Below are 19,182 nucleotides of genomic sequence, written 5' to 3'. Positions count from 1 at the left end.
CACACAGGCCCCCCCTAGGGCATGTGGGTTTTAACAGCCATGCTTAGTTTCTTTCTCTCTCTGGTAATATGCTCCTGGCGTTGGAGGAAGGATATTTTGCAAGACCTTTTTTAGTCACACAGCCATCAATTCTTCACTGGGGTGACTAATGCTGTAAGTGGCATTTGTACTGCTCTAAAAGTATTAGGAACAGACTGCTCCTGCAGTAGTAATGGGCGTTGCTGGCAATTATCCACATTTTCTTGTTTGAACTTATATGCTTATGCTTTAGTAATCTACTGTTTGGTTTTCATTTCTCTGCCTTTCCTGGGAGTCTCTAACTCCAGAGTGTTCCATAAGGATAATTGATGGCTAAGGGAAGGAAGGCTATAGGATGCGCATGGAGGAATGTTCAACAGAAAGCAAGAGATCATTGTAGAAGGCTAGGGCTGAGGGAGAAGAAAAAAGACAATCTTCCCCCTGCTCTTTTCACCCAAGGTGGGGTGGTATAGGTGGATATTGGGGGGGGGTGCAAGAAAGCTGCGTAAAATCGAGAGCTGATGACTGTTGCATCTCATAAACGTGCACATGCTAAGATATTTGCTCACCACCATTTGTCAGAGGATGGGAAAGGATGGAGCCAAATGTTTTGGAGAGGGCAGTAAGTTTGTAATGAAACCCATGTTTTGGACCAAGGTCAAAGAAATGAAAATGATCGCTATTTGGTGGAATACTATAGATGAGAGAGAATGTGTGGTTTAAAACCCCCGTCCTCCATTACTTCCCTTGATATGTGTTTTAAATTTGACCCCTGTCTCTCCTAGCTGTGGGATTTCAGGTAAATCATAACCTGAGCCTCTCATTGTATAAGAGGCTCATAACTGTGCCCATTGGATTGCTATAACAAGGAAGGATGGCATGTGTATACCTGTCCCTTTCCAACTACCGTGTAAATGGAAGGAGTTGTTCGGCTTTGATAGCATGCTGTTGTAATGGGTCAGCTTTACTTTTTATTTCCCCACTATGAGTAGTGTGGGATAGCACCTCTACCCACAGGCAAGATGTGTGTTGTGGTGTATGTGTGTGTGTGAGAGAGAGGGGGGGGAGAGACAGAGAGAGAGACAGAGACAGGAGAGAGAGGACAGAGTGTGAGAGAGAGAGAGAGAGAGAGAGAGCAGAGAGAGAGAGACTGAGAGGAGAAGAGAGAGGAGAGAGAGAGAGAGAGAGAGAGTAGATGTGGTCTATAAGCACCCCTAGTTATCTAGTAGGGCTCAAGAAGTGGCAGATTACAAGACAGGGACATCTACTTTTCTGTATTCTAGAGCCTTGGTGGAATCCTCAAATGTAAAATACGGGCAGAAAGAAAACAGCTCAAGAACTACATTTTTTTTTTTTTGTCTTCAGCCTGGCTATACACTTGATAAACACCCCAGAAAAGGGGAAAAAAAAACCTTGTGGAGAAAAGAGACAAAAAAGGACATTTAGCTCTTCTTAGTCCAGTTCCAGTCCCGTTGGTCTGTGGATTCTCTGACAGTCCCTATCCAGGGTATTCACCCATACCTCACTTCCTGGAGCTCCCATGCTTGGCCCTCTAATGTGACTGCTTATAGCCCATGACTATGACTTCTCTTCCCAGCTTGGATTTAAGACCCTCAGGGAGGACTGTATCGGATCGCTGTGTTCATCCCCTTGTTGGACACAGTGCTCTCACAAAATCCCCAGTATATTAATACTTACCTTTAGGTCTCAGACTACCCTTGAAGCTTGAGGGTATTGGGCTTGTGTGTCATAGGAAGCTCAGTTGGAAGCCTAAAAAGGGAAAGCTTTCTTCGCTTCCTTCTAAAAGGCTTGCACTGCATTTTTTCTTACTCAATAAATATTTGTGGAATATCTGCCCGGTTACACGCAGAGCAATTACTTGGGTCTCTTGGGGATACAGAGATGAGTCCCACCTGGATCTTGCTCTCAGTGCTCCCATTCTTAATAGGGGAGAAAGAGCCATGAAAAGCAAAGAGCCAAAGTACAAGATTCAAAGTACAAGACAACCAGTCCCTTAAGAGCTGGAGAAAGGAACTTGGAGAATCTTAAGCTTCCTAAGAGACATGGCACGTAAGCGGATGCAATTTGGGGCATGTGGGAATAGGATAAAGAGGATCTTGGAAAGATGATTCATTGCCAGACATGGACACAGAACAATAATAATAATGTTTGTCTAGACGGTAGCATATGTGACGAAGAATGGTGGGAAAGCTGTGAGGCTCAGAAAGGACTGCTGAAGCCCAGGTGAAGAGGGCACAGTGGATGCCAATTTTGGCATTTGGGGTGTTACCGGCAGGCACCAGGGGGCCATGAAATTGAAATCCATTTATTGAGAGGGTAACAAGAAGTGGAAGAAAGGAAAGGAGAGGCTGATAAAGAAATTGAGACTTCCGTAGTATTCCCAAAGCAGATACAAAAGTTAGCAAGAAAGGCAAAGGTTTACAGGACTGATACATCTGCTATTCATCTGCAAAACAGTCCAGTCTTCATATTGTACTGGCAGAGAAATGAACCGCCTGACTTACTCAGCTAGTTTTAGTATTAAGATGAGAAACAGGTTTATTGACTCCTAGTTATATGGCTTCTTTCCGTTGCCTTGCCAGTTTGACGTTGTGGCTTAACTGTGACTGAGACAAATTAGAGGCAAGAAAGAACAACACCGGGGCCTTTAGCCAAGAAAACTCTTTGCTGCTACTTCAAGCATGACTTGTAATGAATCATCAAGTTGGAGTCGCATATAAAAGGGCCCCTAATCAGACAAACAGCTAATGGTGCTTACTTTCAGGCCCTAGTCAGATGTCCATTTGGAGTGGCTGTAAGGTAATGAGTGAGGCCAACTGTTATGAGGATGCTATCTGCTGTACTCCTCAAGAGAAGTGAGCCCTAGGCTAGGCATAGCTTCAGTTAGAAATAATTCCGGGCTCTGAAAGTACAGTGTCTTTCCTATCAAACTCCCTCCTCCAGTAACAGTGGAGGAAATGGAATATCACTGTCATCTCTGCTCATGTGTGACCTGCAATGAGGACACTGGGTTGTGTGGCTTACCAACTTTACAGCCCCCGCACTGCCCATCATCACATTTACCAGGGGAACATGACATACCCATGTGCAAGTTTGACTAGGGTCAAACTAAGAACGCTGAGGATGGATCTGGGTTACTGCATATTTAAAGGTCTTCCCCATGTTCTCATGTGCAGCCAGGATTAAAAATCCCACTGCACCTCTGGTAACTGGAACTACATAGGTTGTAGAAATCGCATGCGCAATGGATCTGTTAATGGTAAACTTTTGATGTTCCTTTCATTTTGGAGTAGTTTTCCTCAACAGTAGAAAAGGCATAACATTTGTGCAGAATGATGGCCATTCTTAACTATGAAAACTGAAAAAAAGCACTAAATGCCAGTGTTAACAATACTTGGACCAGAACTGGTATTTTGTAATAAAATAGACAGAACTGGAAACTGTGTGCGACCCTTGTATTAATCCCCACACTGCAAAATTCAGTCAATAAAAACTACTAGCAACTATGTTTTTACTTATTTTTTTTACTGTTAATCATTATTATCATTTGCAATTTTCTATAATGCTACTAATAACAACCATAGCAGGACCGGAAAAGAAGGGACATGAAAATAGAAAATAAGACTTTTCAATCATTACTCTATTACAACCTGGTAATAGGTAAAGGATTTACCATTCTGAGCCTCAGTTTCATCTCTCTGTAAAACAAATGACATGAAGTCTCTATTCTTTCCCTTCTCAGATGACTATGAACATCATTGGGAGAATGTTCAAACAGTATCAATTGTTAGGCAAAAAAAGCAGTTATTATTACTTCGATAATCTATTTCTAATGCAACTTGTAGAAAATCATCTGATGCTAACTATGGGGAATAGCATGTCCATAAATATAAGCTAGAGACTATGATGAGAGTATAGAAATTCTGTCTGTAAACAGGAATAAGTTTTACTCATTCCTCTACTAGTTATTTATATATATTCCTCTACTACTTATTTATACTGTGCTGTCAGAATCCTACCTTTTCTCCTAAGATTTTTATATGTAGCTCAGATTTTGAACTGGCTTTTTTTTATTAATCACTTCAGTCATTTATTCCTGCATTAGCTTTGCATTTGAATTTTATAAAAACATAATTATGGTAGTTTTTTATTTTTTGCAAATTTCATACTTGCAAATATAACATTTATCATATTTACCGCCTCCTCCCATAACTCTTCTAGAGCCCCTTTCCTCTCACCCCTTTTAAATTTGTTTCCTCTCTTTATTTTTATAAAAACCTACTGAGTCTGATTTGTGTGACCCACGTACTCCTGAGTATGGGGACCATCCACTAGAATGTGGTTGCCCCTACAAGAGCCATAGTATAAAGAAACTGACTTCTCCTTTCCATAGTAGCTAACAACTATCAGCATCTCATCAGCTAGGTGTGGGCTTACATGCCCCCTCCACTCTCCATCATGGAATGTTGACTGGCTTGATCTTATTGCAGGTCTTGTGCATATAGCCACAGCAGCTGTGGGCTTATGAGTGCAACAGTCTTGCCATGTCCAGAAGATTACTGCATTGCTCTTATAATTTTTCCATTCTTTCTTCTGCAGTGATCCCCTGAGTCTGAGAAGAAAATGTGAAACAATGAACACCCATTCTCTGAACTTTGACTACTTGTGTTTCTGTGTTAAATGTTATCCATGGAATGAATAGACTGCTCTGATGATATCTGACAGCTATAATTTAATCTGGGTATATAGAGAAAATATATTAAGGGCAGTTTAATGTCTATGTCCATTTATTGATAGCAGTAGGCTTTACCCCTTGACCCAGTGAACTCCACAACCATAGATTTGAGACCATACTTAGTACCAGGCATGTGCTTCCTCCTCTGGAGACCCTAAATTCAAGCAGAAAGTAGTTGGTTACTCCTGTAACATTCATTGCCATTATTGCAACCATGATCATATCTTTCCAGGCCAGTTGTTATTTTAGCATATAGGGATTTACAACTAAGTATGACCACTGATAACTTTCCTTCAGCAGCCTAAATATAACCTTTTGGTATTATGAAATCTAGTCATCAGAGAGGAGGCTTCCTGATCAGTACAACTTTATTTCTCTACATTCTGTGTCCAAAGTATGGGTATCTTCAGCAAAACAGTCTTACCATCAAGTTTTGGTGGGCAACAAGAGGCAATTGCAATAGACTGTGTTGTCCTGAGGTCTCAAAGACACTTCTGATCAACAAATGAGGGGAACTATCTCACACCTGACAGCAGGCTTTTTATTTGGTAACCTATGGCTTCTGGAAGGAGCTTTTATTCCCTGTGTATGGTGACTCCAATTAAATTATTTTACGATTTAGGAATCTTCTAAAATAATAGATCTCCATATAGCCTTTTCAAACATCGTTAGGTTATATTTCCCTACTTGTACACACTCTTAAGAAATGGATTAGTGCTAAGATGTGAGTGAACTTAGGAACGATAGAAGGAAAGAAGTAAAAATCATCTAACACTTATTCATGCTTGTTTTGGATAGCATATCATATAACTTCTTATAATCACCTTATACAATGAAATTGTCATTATAGCAGTTTCCAAGTGAGAAAATTATAGTCAAAGACATTAAATCACTCTCCCAAGTTCTTACTGCTTAGAAGTTTTATAAATGTAAGTTTCTGTCCCCACCTAGTCTCGCAGCCATTCAGTCTCAAATAAATACACAGAGGCTTATATTAATCATAAACTGTTTGGTCTTATTGTCCAGGCTTGTTACTGTCTAGTCCACGTGGCCTTCAGTAAGAAATTCTCATCTTGATTCCTCTGTGTCTAGCCAGTGATGACTCTCTGCCTTCCTCCTCCCAGAATTCTCCTAGTCTGGTGCTCTGCTTCTATTCTGCCCAGGCACTAGAAAATCAGTGTTTTATTAAACCAATATGAATGACAAATATTTACAGTGTACAAGAGCATTATCCCACAGCAAAATAGCAGATAAAGCTACACATCTAGGTCTTCACAATTCTAGAACCTCTGTATTTTCTCCCGTGGTATACTGTAGCTCAGACTCAAAAAACCCCACAGAAAAACATCTTACTTAAATCACTGCTTGGCCCATTAAGCTCTAGCTTCTTATGGTTAACTCTTACATATGTAAGTTAATAACTTACATATTAATTTAACCCCATTTTTATTAATCTGTATATGGTCACGTGGCTGTGGCTTACCGGCTAAAGTTCCGGCATCGTCTCTAGTGGAGCTTCATGGCATCTCTCTGACTCTGCCCCATTTTTCCCAGCATTTAGTTTAGTTTTTCCTCGCCTATCTAAGATCTGCCCTGCTATAGGTCCAAACCAGTCCTTTATTAACAATGGTATTCACAGCATACAGAGGGAAATCTCACATCAGCATACTATATAAACCTAAAATTAAGACTTGTCTTGATGGGGTGGTTAAGAGACCAGTTGATAGAGTAGACTGGTAGGTAATGTCATTGGTTATTCCTGTAACAATGATTTGGATCTAGTTAAAGGAGGCCTTGAATTATGTTTAGAGTTACTGAGAAGGACTTGAAGAAAATAAAAACTGTGTAAACTTTAGTAAATCCCTATAGCAAGCAGTATTATGTAGATGGAATTTAATGTTTTTAATTTTACTTTAAACATCTTGCAGAAAGATGAAATTAATATCTAATATATCAAAATATCAAGATCTAATGCACTTGCATTATTACACATATGGCTATATTAATATTATATCATTGAGACATAAGTACTTTTTGGTGGAGTTTTGCTTCCTTCATTTTGTTGAGACAGAGTCTCCCTCTGTAGCTTAGGCTTATCTGGAACTTACTATGTAGACTAAAGTGGCCTCGAACTAATGTCAATCCTGTTGCTTTAGAGTCCTCAGCACTGGGACTTGAGTGACCATGCCAAGCTTTATGAATTCATTTTTACTTTATCTCAATACACATTTTTGTCTTTGACCTTGTCCAATTTCTTGTCAGTTTATATGCAATATGTGTTAGTTAGTTGCTTGTAAGAGTAAATTGTTTGGTTAGCTTTTGTAGTTGTGTCTGATATTTTGCTATGTATGTTTTGTGCCAATTGGTTTTTCTTATTTTTTATCTTCAGTGAATTCTTTGTAAGTTTTTTTTCAAAGTGGAATTACTAGATAAACATGTATGAATTATTACCTATGTATAATTTGTGTTACATCCAGATTGTTCCAAGATATTTGATAGGTATCTAGATAGAATAAGTCCAGTTTATCATGCCACCAGCAGTATGTGAGTACCTGCTTTTACCATAATCCTGCCTAGTACTATTTGTTTATTTCTTCCAATTAAACTGTAAGCCAGAAATGTGGAGAGGTAGGAAGGCGAGGGTAGAAGAGTACTTTAGTACTTGAAAGGACCTTGGATTTTTTTTTGAGGTTTATTTTAGTTTTCATTATAGTATATATGTATGTAGATGTTCACATGATGCAGTTGCCCACAGAGTCCAGCAGAGCATGTTGGGTCGGAGTTGCAGGTTTGGTTTTTGTAAGCCTCCTGACATAGGTGCTAGGGACACAGTTTGGTTCTTTGCAAGGGCAGTAAATACTTTCAACTGCTGAGTCCTTTTCTCCAGTCTCAGGATCTGAATTTTAGTAGTGATGAATTTATCAAATCAAAGTCTCATCAATCACCTACTATATGACATTAATCACCTACGATGTGGCTGGCACTGTAGTAACATACTAGTTCCTAAACTTAATCCCTATGATTCTGTAACGAATGTGTTGCTACTCTGAATTGTTAAAGCCAAGGAAATGTAGAATTATGAAATTCCCGACAATGTAAGGTACATGAAATTGTACAGTCTAGGTTGGAATGTATGCTTTCTAAAGGGCAGCAGCCAGAAGAATTTTAAAACAAAAATAGAGTTGTTGTTAGCTAAGAAGAAATGGGGACCAGAGAAGATGGCCCAGCTAACCCCAGGTCATCTACTGACATTTAGTGTTCTATTTGTGTGACTATTTATGTCCTTGCTATTGCTTTTCTCTTTTAGGAGATACTGACTGTTTCAGCAAGGTTCGGCCCCCAGGAGAAAAGCAAACAATCATCCGTCCTCCAGTGAGACCTCCAGACCCTCCTTGCCGGGCCAGTGTTTCACAGAAACCAGAACCAAAGCCAGATACCGTGGCTGGCAATGCAGGGGAAATCCCATCATCTGTGTAAGGAATGTTTTCCCTCAACTTGACCTAAGGCCTGTGCTGACCACTAGAAGTGCCTTTAGGGTCGCCATCTCTGGTTGCTAAGTATACACAGCAGACAACTCTGGAGCATCATTCTCTTCATAATCTAGGAGACTATCCAGTGTCATCCCTGTGTGGAATATTCCATTCAGTATCCAAAGTTGGGCTATTTCACTACATATGAAGACTTTTTCAAAGTCTTATATAAAGATCCATTTGTTCTTAGCTGCCCTGATGTCTGTGGAGGAAGAAAAATTACTTTCAGTTTTTTTGCTCTAAAAAATCTTCTCTTTATTTTATGTTATTGCTACTGGCTTTTCAAGTAATTTAATGAGCTTGTATTTTTTTGTCATTGTACTTGTGCTTGGGGCTTCTTTCTTTCTTTCTTTCTTTCTTTCTTTCTTTCTTTCTTTCAAGAAAGGGTACATTTTAAAAAAATCATCAAAATGACTCAGATCCCTCTAAAGATCCTCTCACAGGACAAGAGCTGAGCTGATTGCCCAATAGGCCCTCTGTTTGGGGAGCCAGGGAAAAAGTAGAGCCAGGAAACCAGCTGTACTTGGCCATAGCTAGCCGACTCTGGCTCTCTCATGCCCTCCTAAGACCGTCCTCCTGGATCATTAGCGCATAACCTCAGACCCTTCTTTTTCTTGTGTCTTTCTTTATTTTCCATAATTGTAAAACTTAGGGAAAGATCAAAGCCTCCACCAACTTCCACTAATTAGCAATGTGTATTTGCAAAGCTCCCTCAATCACACTTTGAAACCAAAAATTGTTTTCATTTATTTTTCCAAACACAGGGCTGAGTGAGTCACAGACTTGCCATTCTGGATCAATAGATAGTAAAGGATCTTATTTTGTTGCCTTGGGGTGCTTATGGCTTCAGAACCATTTCTCATTCTGATATTTGAGTTTTTGCCCAAATCCTGGGCTTTTTGCGAGCCAGGGTATGGCCTGGTATTGGTGACCTATCTGGTACTGAGTGTCATGTCTTCCCATTGGCCTTTGGTCTCTCACATGTATTCCACTGTAGCTCATCAGACTTGCTTGGCTTCTATTTGCAGGGTGGCATCCAGGACCAGATTCTTTGAAACAGCATCCCGGAAAACTGGAAGGTAAGAGACACAGGGGACAGAAGAGAGGGCAAATGGTAGTATTGAATGGATGCATCAAATGCATCTCATCACTTTTTGCTCTTTCCACCCTTTTTTTCTGTTTCTCTATAGTTCTTGTTCTCTCCCCCTCCTCTCTGTCCCTCCCTCCCTTTTCCTCTCCCACCTTTCTCCTGCAATCATTATAGATTGGCTTCTATTTCTTATCTGTGTCCTGGCTTTTTCTCTTGCTTGTTCTGACACATGTCTCTTCCATTCTCAGTTTTTCTGTCACTTTTTGCGCTTCTCTCTCTGTGTTCTCTTTATGCCATCCTTCTCGCATTTCTTAACTTGTGTCTCTGTTTGTCCCTTTTCTTACTCACTTTTTCCATTTCTTCTGTTTTTCGTTCTCCTCACAGGCATGCATGTGCATGTACACTGTTGTATGTACACACATCTTGTCCAGGCATGCATGTGCATGTACACTGTTGTATGTACACACAGCTTGTTCACAGGCATGCATGTGCATGTACACTGTTGTATGTACACACAGCTTGTTCACAGGCATGCATGTGCATGTTACATGTTGTATGTACACACAGCTTGTTCTAGTCAGGGTTACTGTTGTATGTACACTGTTGCATGCACACTGTTGTATGTACACACAGCTTGTTCTAGTCAGGGTTACTGTTGTATGTACACTGTGAATGCCCACACTGTGTATGTACACACAGGCTTGTTCTAGTCAGGGTTACTGTTGTATGTACACTGTGGCATGTACACTGTTGTATGTACACACAGCTTGTTCTAGTCAGGGTTACTGTTGTATGTACACTGTTGCATGCTACACTGTTGTATGTACACACTAGCTTGTTCTAGTCCGGGTTACTGTTGTATGTACACTGTTGCATGTACACTGTTGTATTGTACACACAGCTTGTTCTAGTCAGGGTTACTGTTGCTGTGATGAAACACCACAGCTAAAGCAACTTGGGAAGGAAGGGTTTCTACTTCCACATTAGAGTCGGTCACTGAGGGAAGTCGGGGGTAAGAACTCAAGCAGAGCAGGAGCCTGGAGGCAGGGAACTGATACAGAGGCCATGGAGGGGTGCTGCTTACTGTCTTGCTCCACATGGACTGCTCAGCATGCTTTCTTATAGAAACCCAGGACCACCCACAAGGACCCCGGTACCCCCAATCAATCACTAATAAGAAAATGTTTTCTCACACTTGCCAAAAGCCTGATCTTGTGGAGGCATTTTTTTCTCAGTTGAGGCTCCCTGCTCTCAGATAACTATAGCTTGTGTCAAATTGACATAGAACTAGCCAGCGCACATCCCGAGCTATGCTGAAAAAACGAGACTTTGCATCAGTGAAGGTCTTTTTGTGCTGTTATTTTACTTACTTAGACATTATAGTGTATAAGGTCAGCTGACAAAGGCTTGTAGAATATAGCATTCTATTGTCTATGGGTTCAGACTAAGTGTGGCTTCCATTTCAAAAGTAAATAGTTGACTAAATGATTATCAACTGACCATCCATCTAAATCTCTGGAAAAATTGTTTAAGAAAATCCCAGATTCCTGGCCTTCTACTCTACCACTCACTAAAATGATCTTTTGACTGGTACATGAGAATCCATATTTCCTCCTTTTGTCATCCCCCTTCCCTAGTTCCTCTCTCCTTCTTTTCCTTCTGTTCATCCTTCCTTCTATTTGTTTTTAATTTTTTTCCAAATGCTGGTACAAAACTGTTCAAGCCCTGGGCATTTGGGAGTATTTGCACAAAAGCATCCGGAGGAATGGTTTGCTTAGTCTTCAGGTGTTTGCTTGTGAGTTTGTTCCATGTGGCTAATCTGAGAATTTTTTAAATTGTGCTTCTTGGCCAAGAACAAGAGTTAACGTTTTTAGGCTGTCAGCTAAAAGCAGAACAATACTCCTTTACCATCAATGGAGACAGGATAGGTTTGACATTCTCTTCCCCATACCATGAATCTACTTCCCCAGGATGTGATTCTACATGGCAAGTCACCACAGGCAGCTCTGGGATCGGCCAAATTCTGTTTAGACAATAACTTATCATTTATTTTTACCAGATCAGATGAAAATTGAGGTTAAATCCCTGATTCTTTTACCAGAGGATGGAAGATGAAGAGGTTTTGGATTTGGAACTGGGAATTATAGCTCAGTGCTAAAGTATTTGCACATCATGCTTGAAGCTTTGAGTTCCACGGAATAGGGCGAGGCAGAGGGGGAAGAGAGGTTCTTAATAGAGTTGCCTCCTGTGAGTGCCACTACTTCCTGGCATCCTTTCTCCCTCTCTAGGATAAAGAAATCCTTTGAGAAATAAACACCAGAGAAATTGAAGGAAATAAGCTAGAATGAACAAAATGAATCAGGCATATTGAAGAGAAAGCTTTTGGAAGAGTTAATGCGTGAGCTGGGGCTTGATCAAATAGAAATACACAGCAAAATTTGGGGGATTGATCTGTATCTTAGGACAGGCTGTCAAGATATTAAGAAGGGAATATTTAAGAGGCATGAACAAAGTCTAGTAGAATTTCTAGTGAAGGCTAACTTTCAGTAGGAAAACTATTGCCAAACTGATGTTGAGGGCGTGGAAAGACATTACCAAGGGGCTAGGATTTGTCAGCCAGTGCTCAGGGCAGACTTAGACCAACCACAACACCAGAAGGCCTTGGCCAAAGCAGGCACTCCAGCCTATGCTATTCTATCCACTCTTTCTCTGGGCTTCTCAATCCTAGCCTTAATCCTGTTCTGTGTCCTAAGAATCACCTTGGAAGGAATGTAAGTAAGGCTAAAATATACCTGCCTTCAATGTTTCATCTTGGCTAGCTGTAGGTTTTTCTTACTCAGAACCTGCTTAGGAAAAATATTCTTCTTACCTTGAATCCACCACTACCAGTAGTGTATTCACAGGCTGGCCACTGGGCAAGATGTTACCAGTCATGTGGCTAATCCCTCATATGGTCATTGTTGCCTACCTCTTCGATCATCTTGCCTTGCTGCTTTTAGTTTTTTCTTTGCATACTTAACTGTAGCCTGCCATTTTGATATCATCTGTTCCTCATTCTCTTGCCCTCTTCAACAGTTAAAAAGAAAAAAACTCAAAGGAAACATTATTAGAGATTTGTCAGGAAGAAAAGGGAAGAGAGAATATTCCATAAGGCAATGTAGCTTCAGAAGTGATTAGTGTTCCACTTTGTCTATAATGTGGGGTTGAAAAGAAGAAAGCTTAGCTGAACGGAACACCAGGAAAATGGATTAGAGCCAGACTGCAAAGGTCTTATATAACATATTAAGGTGTTTGCTCTTTGTATTGTAGTCTACTGGGGGCAGGCCATGGAAGATATTTAAGGTAGTTGTGCACATTCTGAGCTGGCTGAGTTGTAAAAGATCACTCTGGTGGTAAAGATGGGAAGCAGGGAGACCAATTAGGAAACAATCTTGCTGGCAGGAGCTGATGGAAGGCCCTGACCTAAGGTGTTGCTGTGGGGAATGGAATACAGGGACAGATGTGCACTTGGTTCAAGCAGACCCTGCTGACTTTTTCAGATGGGAGGCACTGTGGAAGTGCTGAGAGAGATAAGTCTAACTTGGGCAATTTGGTAGATGACACAACAATTAATCATAACGAAACAGGTTTTGTGAGACATTTGCTGAGCTCGGGTTCAGACAGTCCCTGTGAAGACACTGTGAGACATCCAGGTAGAGATGCCCAGTAACTGCAACCTAAAACTAATTGTCAGGGTGGGGGCCTGTACGGATTTAGTAATAGAAATGCTAGGGACAACCAATGTTTTATAGAATTCTAGTGTGGGGCATCACATATATACTATACTATGAGTAGTGGCACTTTGGAAGAAGATTCCCAATATTTGGTGGTAATTAAAACCATAAATTGAAATAAGATAATTTAGGCAACTAGTTATAAGTAGTTTCAAGAGATGAGAGAAAAGTAGGAGGCTATGGATATAGCTGTGGGGACTAGCTGTTATGTGGGATGCTCTGACCATATTGTTGGGAGATTTCTTTTCTATGGTTGTCTCTTTCTCCCAGTTCTCAGCTGAGTATGGAAGGTGAATTTAGGGCTGATCAGCATGCTGACCAGAGCTGGTGTGGTTTTTGTAAGACCAAGGAGGACTTATGTTTTACATGGTACTGTCCTCTGCCTTCTTGTCCTTCTAACCAGCAGTGATAATCACGGGATGTGAACTGTGGTCTTGGGTCAGCTTCTCTCTTATGTCTAGTTTCCCATAGTCTACTACTCAAAAAATTGTTTTAGCTCCTGAAAGGTGGTTTCGTGTCTAGAATAGGGGGTTCTCTAACCCTTCCCAACCTAGAAGAATAGAACTAAATGCAGTAAAACATCTGAGCAGAATAATTTCCCCCCTAACCAAGTGACTTGTTTACCATCAGCCTTTTCAGTCCTGACATCAAGGGCTGCATTGATCTCTCTTTATTTTGCCCACAGCTCTCAAGGAAAACTTCCTGGAGATGAGAGCTGAGGCCACAGGTATGTTGTTTTCTACCCTTCATTACAAAACGTTCAAAATAAGCCCCTTTCATGGCTAGGACTTGAAGACTAGAATATCACACAAGTCCCAGAGGGTGGGAACTTACTGCAGTCTCAGTTTGCTACCCTAAAATTACATATCCCTTAACCTTCCTTCATTTGTGAGGTTTCATATGATTTGAAGTTTTCTTTCCCCACCATTCTCCCTCCACTGTATTACTGTAAGATTGCTTTTCAGCCGAATTCATTAGAAATCCCAGGCTGGATATTTTGGCCAAGCATGTTTCCTTTTTGATGTTTAGACAAATGTCAATGTGTCTATAGTGGGACTTCATTCCTTGAGACCAAGTAACTACTTCGGTTCTTCCCACCTGAACTATGCTCTGTAGTCTTTATGTTCATTTGAGTGTGCAGAACTTTCATATCCACGATCTCATTTGATCCACATCACATGCCAGAAAGGAGGAGGATACTATGTGTTCCAACTCAACAAACAAAGGAACTTAAGTTCAGAGGGGATAATAAGTGACTTGCTAAGGTCACAGGAGGCTTGGGGTCAGGGAAATGTCTTTCTCTGCGTAGGACTTTTGATTGCTTGGTTATCAGATCTCTGGCATGACATGAACCAATGTGAACATTAATGAGGTCCAAGTATCTGGAGTTTGGCTTGCCATGTGCTCCTTAGCCTTCTATGTTTTTCCTGTCACTGCCAGTCCTCTATGGCCTAAAGGACAGATAAGCTGCACCTTATCAGCCTTAAGAATGAAGGCCTGGGCAAAGGAAGTTTGGAGATACTGAAAGGAGCGCAAAGGCAATGTCTAAGATGCAAGGGAGGAGAACGGGGCGGCAGGCTCAGAAGTTTTAGTATCAGGATTTTGTTTCCCCTGTTGGTAGATTGTTTTAGGGAATTGGAGGTGGGGTCAAAGACAGGCTCTAGTCCTATTTATAGCAGCCTTGACCTGTTGCTTGGGGTCTAAAGTACAAAGTCCCTTTTCCAGACTAGGTACCAGTTACAGGGTAAGAAACTCGAGAGACCCCCACTTTTTTAATACCTGTTAAATAGTCACCCAGGCTTACCTAACTCCCTATTTTTTTTTTTCCTTTTCATTTTAGGTTTGAAAGGACTTGGCCTCGAGGGACCCTTTCCAGGTTGGGGAAGGGTCTACTTCAATCCCATGTGAGCTATTTGGTGCTGAAGAGCAGCTCATTTCTGGCCTTGAACCCTCAGTGTCTGGGAAGCTATAAAATAAGGAGCACATGTCTAAGACATGTGTTTGTTTCTCCTTTGTATTCTCTCTTCATCTCCCCAGAATGCCTGTTGTGAGCAGCTCCAAGGACACTGGATGGCTGGATTCTCTTAAGCGCCAAGCTCTACCGAAGTGAAAATACCCACTGACCTGTGTTGAAGAGGGGAGCCCAGCTTTCCACTCTTCTCTGAACTTGTTTCCTCAAAGGTCACTGGACTCTGAATGATTCAGGGCTAAAGACTGATCTTGGGGGCCTCACCCTGATCTAAAGGCCACCGGAGTTGGGGCTGTTGTTTACCTTATTTGGAAGGGACTAGGAATGTTAGCTGAATATTGGAGAATTGTGTCATGTCTCTTTCTGAGGATATGGACACTAACTAGCACCAGATTGGCACCCTGGTATTATGACATGTTAATGATATCCAGTGGGGCCAGGCCGCATGGATGATTCCCAACCACAGTGTCCTTCATAGTGCTAAGCATGTGTTGCATGTCAAAGCCTAGGCTGTCTGGATTTTCCTTTTTCCTACTTCCACCCAATAGCTTCCTTTCCAGCAATCAACAAATAAAACAAAGCAGAAAACGTCTTTGTAAAAACAAACAAAACAAAACGGGGAGGGTCAAATGTTAGGAAAAAATTGTTAAGATTGACTTGAGTAGGAGGAATTGTTGCTATTGCTTCTTATTTGCCCCCTAGCTTACATGCTGTTTTATTTCTTGAAGAAAAAGCAAAATAAGCCAAATCTTATAAGCAAACAAAACCAAATCTTAGCCAAGTGCCTGTGGATTCTGGAACTCCCATGATGGCCCCCAAGATGACATGTACAATTCCATGGGGGTAAGGCCTTTCCTGAGCAGATGGTTCATAACATTCTACTAGATTTCAAATGGGACTGCAACCCAATAAAGGTTAAGAACCACAGCCCTTGAGATAAAAGACTCTTTACAGCCCATAAAGGGTTGGATTAGAAGGAACTTTCAAACGCATTTATACTAACAACAGCTTAGTTTACATGACGAGCAAGTTAGCGACCACAAGAGGACAAGATCCCAGGTGTCTGAGCGCCTACATAAGGTTCTTTTTAGTACACCACATTTATCGAGGAGGGGGCCTTGTAGGTGGTGGCTTTAATGGTTCTTTTGGGAGGTATTGGCTTTTATCCTCTTTCTTGAGCCTCTCGTATTTGCCAGCAAGTAGAAAATTCGAGCTATAAGCCGCTGGTCCTTTCAGCACTGCTGGAGTCACTGAAAGTACACTAAAGCGAAAGTGGCGCAGGGAGTAGGAAATCTGAGGAACAGACATTTTTGAGGCCTGTTATTTAAGGTGTTGGTGCTTCTGTTTCTGTGCAGATGCCCGGGCCCTGGCCTCTGAGGCTTGCGGGACTCTTACTGAGTTCTGGTCTTAGAGCTGCATCCTCTCTGTTAATGAGGGAAAAGCCAGTGTATGTGTAGAACTTGGTCACTGGAGTGGGCCAAGATCCATGAAGGATTAGGAAGACAGTTTGAGTCTAGTTTTCCTCAGGCAAAATGCCGTGGTAAACACTAAAAGTCTTAGAATGCTGTTGAGAGGCAGAGAAAGACAGTGCAAGCCCAATAGAAGTATCTAGAAACTTTGTACTGTGATTGCTATGTTATGTGGGACATGGATGAAAACTCAGCTGAGAAGGAGGAGTCACCAGCTTTGGAGGCCAGGGAGCAGTTGCTGGGGTTGTTCTACTTCTGCATCAACTCCCTTTGGAGAATGAAATAAAGTTTCTCCCTTTGACAACCTGCTTTAAAGAGCAACATGGCTGTGCTGAAGCATGCTGTGGTGAGGTGAGATTGGCGTGGTCCCTCTCTGCTTGATACATAGATGCTCACTCCAAAGAGGAGATCAGAAGAGGCCATATGTGCGGGGGTAACTATGGGAAATTAGCAACAACCCTAGCAAGTAGGTGAGAGAACTGTTAAGTCTTGAACTGATAGTGACAGCAGAAGTGCTAACACTTATTAAGCACCCAGATACTTCAAATACCTTAGATGTCATCCTAATAACAACCATGCAAGTACTCAGCTTCTTGTACAGACTAAGATGGTACCCAGTTGTGTTGTCACCGGCTCTAGTACACAGACGTAATGCATACCAGAAGTGTGATTTCCATCCAGACCTCTCAGAATTTGCACCCTCTGCAATGTGCCCTATGTCATTCAGAGGTAGGTATTTAAATGGAGGACACATTGCTGGAGGTGAGTTGACTCTTGACTCCAATACGCCTAACCAATATGGTAAGGGAGTAGACCATGGGCTGAAAGATAATCCCTAGTTGGGTTGTCTTTTCACTCTGAGTTCATCGGGTTTTTAATATGTTTTAAGAGATCATCGAGCCTCACTTGTGAAGTGAAGAATTTGTTGCGATCGGTAGCTGTGAATTCGTCGCCGTAGTCACTTTCCGGAGAGAAAGGGTCCTTCCAGGTGTGGCTGTATTTTCCCAGGACGTCCCTACCGGTCACGTGGTCAGTTTGATCAAGAAGACTGGTGATACATGCACTTGGAGAGAACAGAAGTTCTCTGTGCCTTTGTGGAATTTGATGCCCTGGGGTCACCTCGCTACAAAGTGTTTCCGCGGTGAAAGCAAAAATCAGGGGGGTCATTTAATAAAAAGAAATTTCATTGAATTTGTATATTTCAAGTTGAAAGAGAGGTATTAAGAAGTATCCAGCCAGCACAGGGCAAAACGAAACATTCAATTTAAGAACCAAAATAGTGTCATGTAAGAGTGCTTTGGAAGTAATGGGCTACAATAGGGAAGCATCTTCCCCTTTTCAAGACAGTGCTTTATTCTGTAAGAACTACAGAAAGTAAAGGAAGTAGTTCGGCAACTCATGACATAATTGCTTTTGAAAGAACAGAGACCAGTGAAGCTGTTATTAAAGAAGGAGCAGACAATTGACCTTGACACATTAGATGCCTACCTACAAAAGCTTTAGCGACAACAGCAACGGAAAATCCAGAGTGAAGCAAGATAACTTGACAAGATATTGCCAATGAAGAAAAGCCTTCATTTTCATATGAAATTCCCTCTATGAACTATATGTGTGAAATCAGAGAAAACAATGAGATCCTTGAGCCCATTCATGTAATTTTCAATTAAGTGCAGATTCTCTTAAATAAATGTCCTCCATCTGCAGTCTCATGATGGAAATAACCTTTTAGCATATCAGGAATGCTGGCTTGTAAAAAATTTCAAAGAGAACTCGGCACAAAATGTTTTTGAACCCAAGAGTCTTAATGTATTCAGCTTTGCCATTCTCTCGGGCTGCATAGCATCAATAAGTGATAGCGAGCAAGTCAGTCTTGTAGGTAAGGAAACTTGAGGCCCAGGGAGGTAAAAATGACTTATCCATAAGAAGACTCTAGAAATTGATAAAAATCCAAGATCAGAAACTGCAAATGGCTTTCTGTTTACCACAGTGCCCCAAAGTAGTAGTGAAAACAAACCTTTGGGCTAGAGAGATGGCTCAGCGGTTAAGAGTACTGGTTGCTCTTCCTGGGGTCCTGAGTTCAGTTCCCAGCACCCATATGACAGCTCACAATCATCTGTAAGTATGGTCACAGGGGATCCAATGCCCCCTTCTAGTTGGCAGAAGTACACGCAGACAAAATACCCATATACAGAAAATTCATAAATAAATAAATCTTCAAAAGAAAATGAACCTGAAATATAACTGGAGATGTTTTGAAATAGGATTCATGAAAATATCAATTTTGGCCTTAGCATTACCTGGCGACTCGTTAGAAACGCAGATTCCTAGGATCTACCCAAGACATCTGGAATATAAATCTGTATTTTAACAAGACCCCACAAGAGATTTTTATGCACATTAAAATTTTGAGAAACACTTGGCTTAGTCTGCTCTAATCTGTTGAGAGTCCATAACGCTCTGCTTCTTTCGTCGGTTTGCACGTGGCCTGTGACTGTGTTGACAAGTGAATGAAGTTCCTCTATGTCCAAGAATAGCAGACCAAGTCTAGGGAATAATAAGCAGACTGAAAGTTACTCG

At 41.3% G+C, this 19,182-nt stretch overlaps 1 protein-coding gene across 1 annotated transcript in view; it reads left to right on the top strand.

Moving 5' to 3' along the window:
* Ophn1 (oligophrenin 1) overlaps positions 1–18,743 on the top strand; it is a 338,469-nt gene extending 319,726 nt beyond the window's left edge. The window contains 4 exon segments of the mRNA XM_042054391.1: positions 8,082–8,247; positions 9,333–9,383; positions 13,853–13,894; positions 15,008–18,743. Of these exon segments, the coding sequence (XP_041910325.1) occupies positions 8,082–8,247; positions 9,333–9,383; positions 13,853–13,886 (251 nt within the window). The 3' untranslated portion in view covers positions 13,887–13,894; positions 15,008–18,743.
* Positions 18,744–19,182: the final 439 nt, after the last annotated feature.

Source organism: Arvicola amphibius, chromosome X (assembly GCF_903992535.2).
Source record: "Arvicola amphibius chromosome X, mArvAmp1.2, whole genome shotgun sequence".
NCBI lineage: Eukaryota > Metazoa > Chordata > Mammalia > Rodentia > Cricetidae > Arvicola > Arvicola amphibius.
This window is presented reverse-complemented; position numbering and strand designations above follow the sequence as displayed.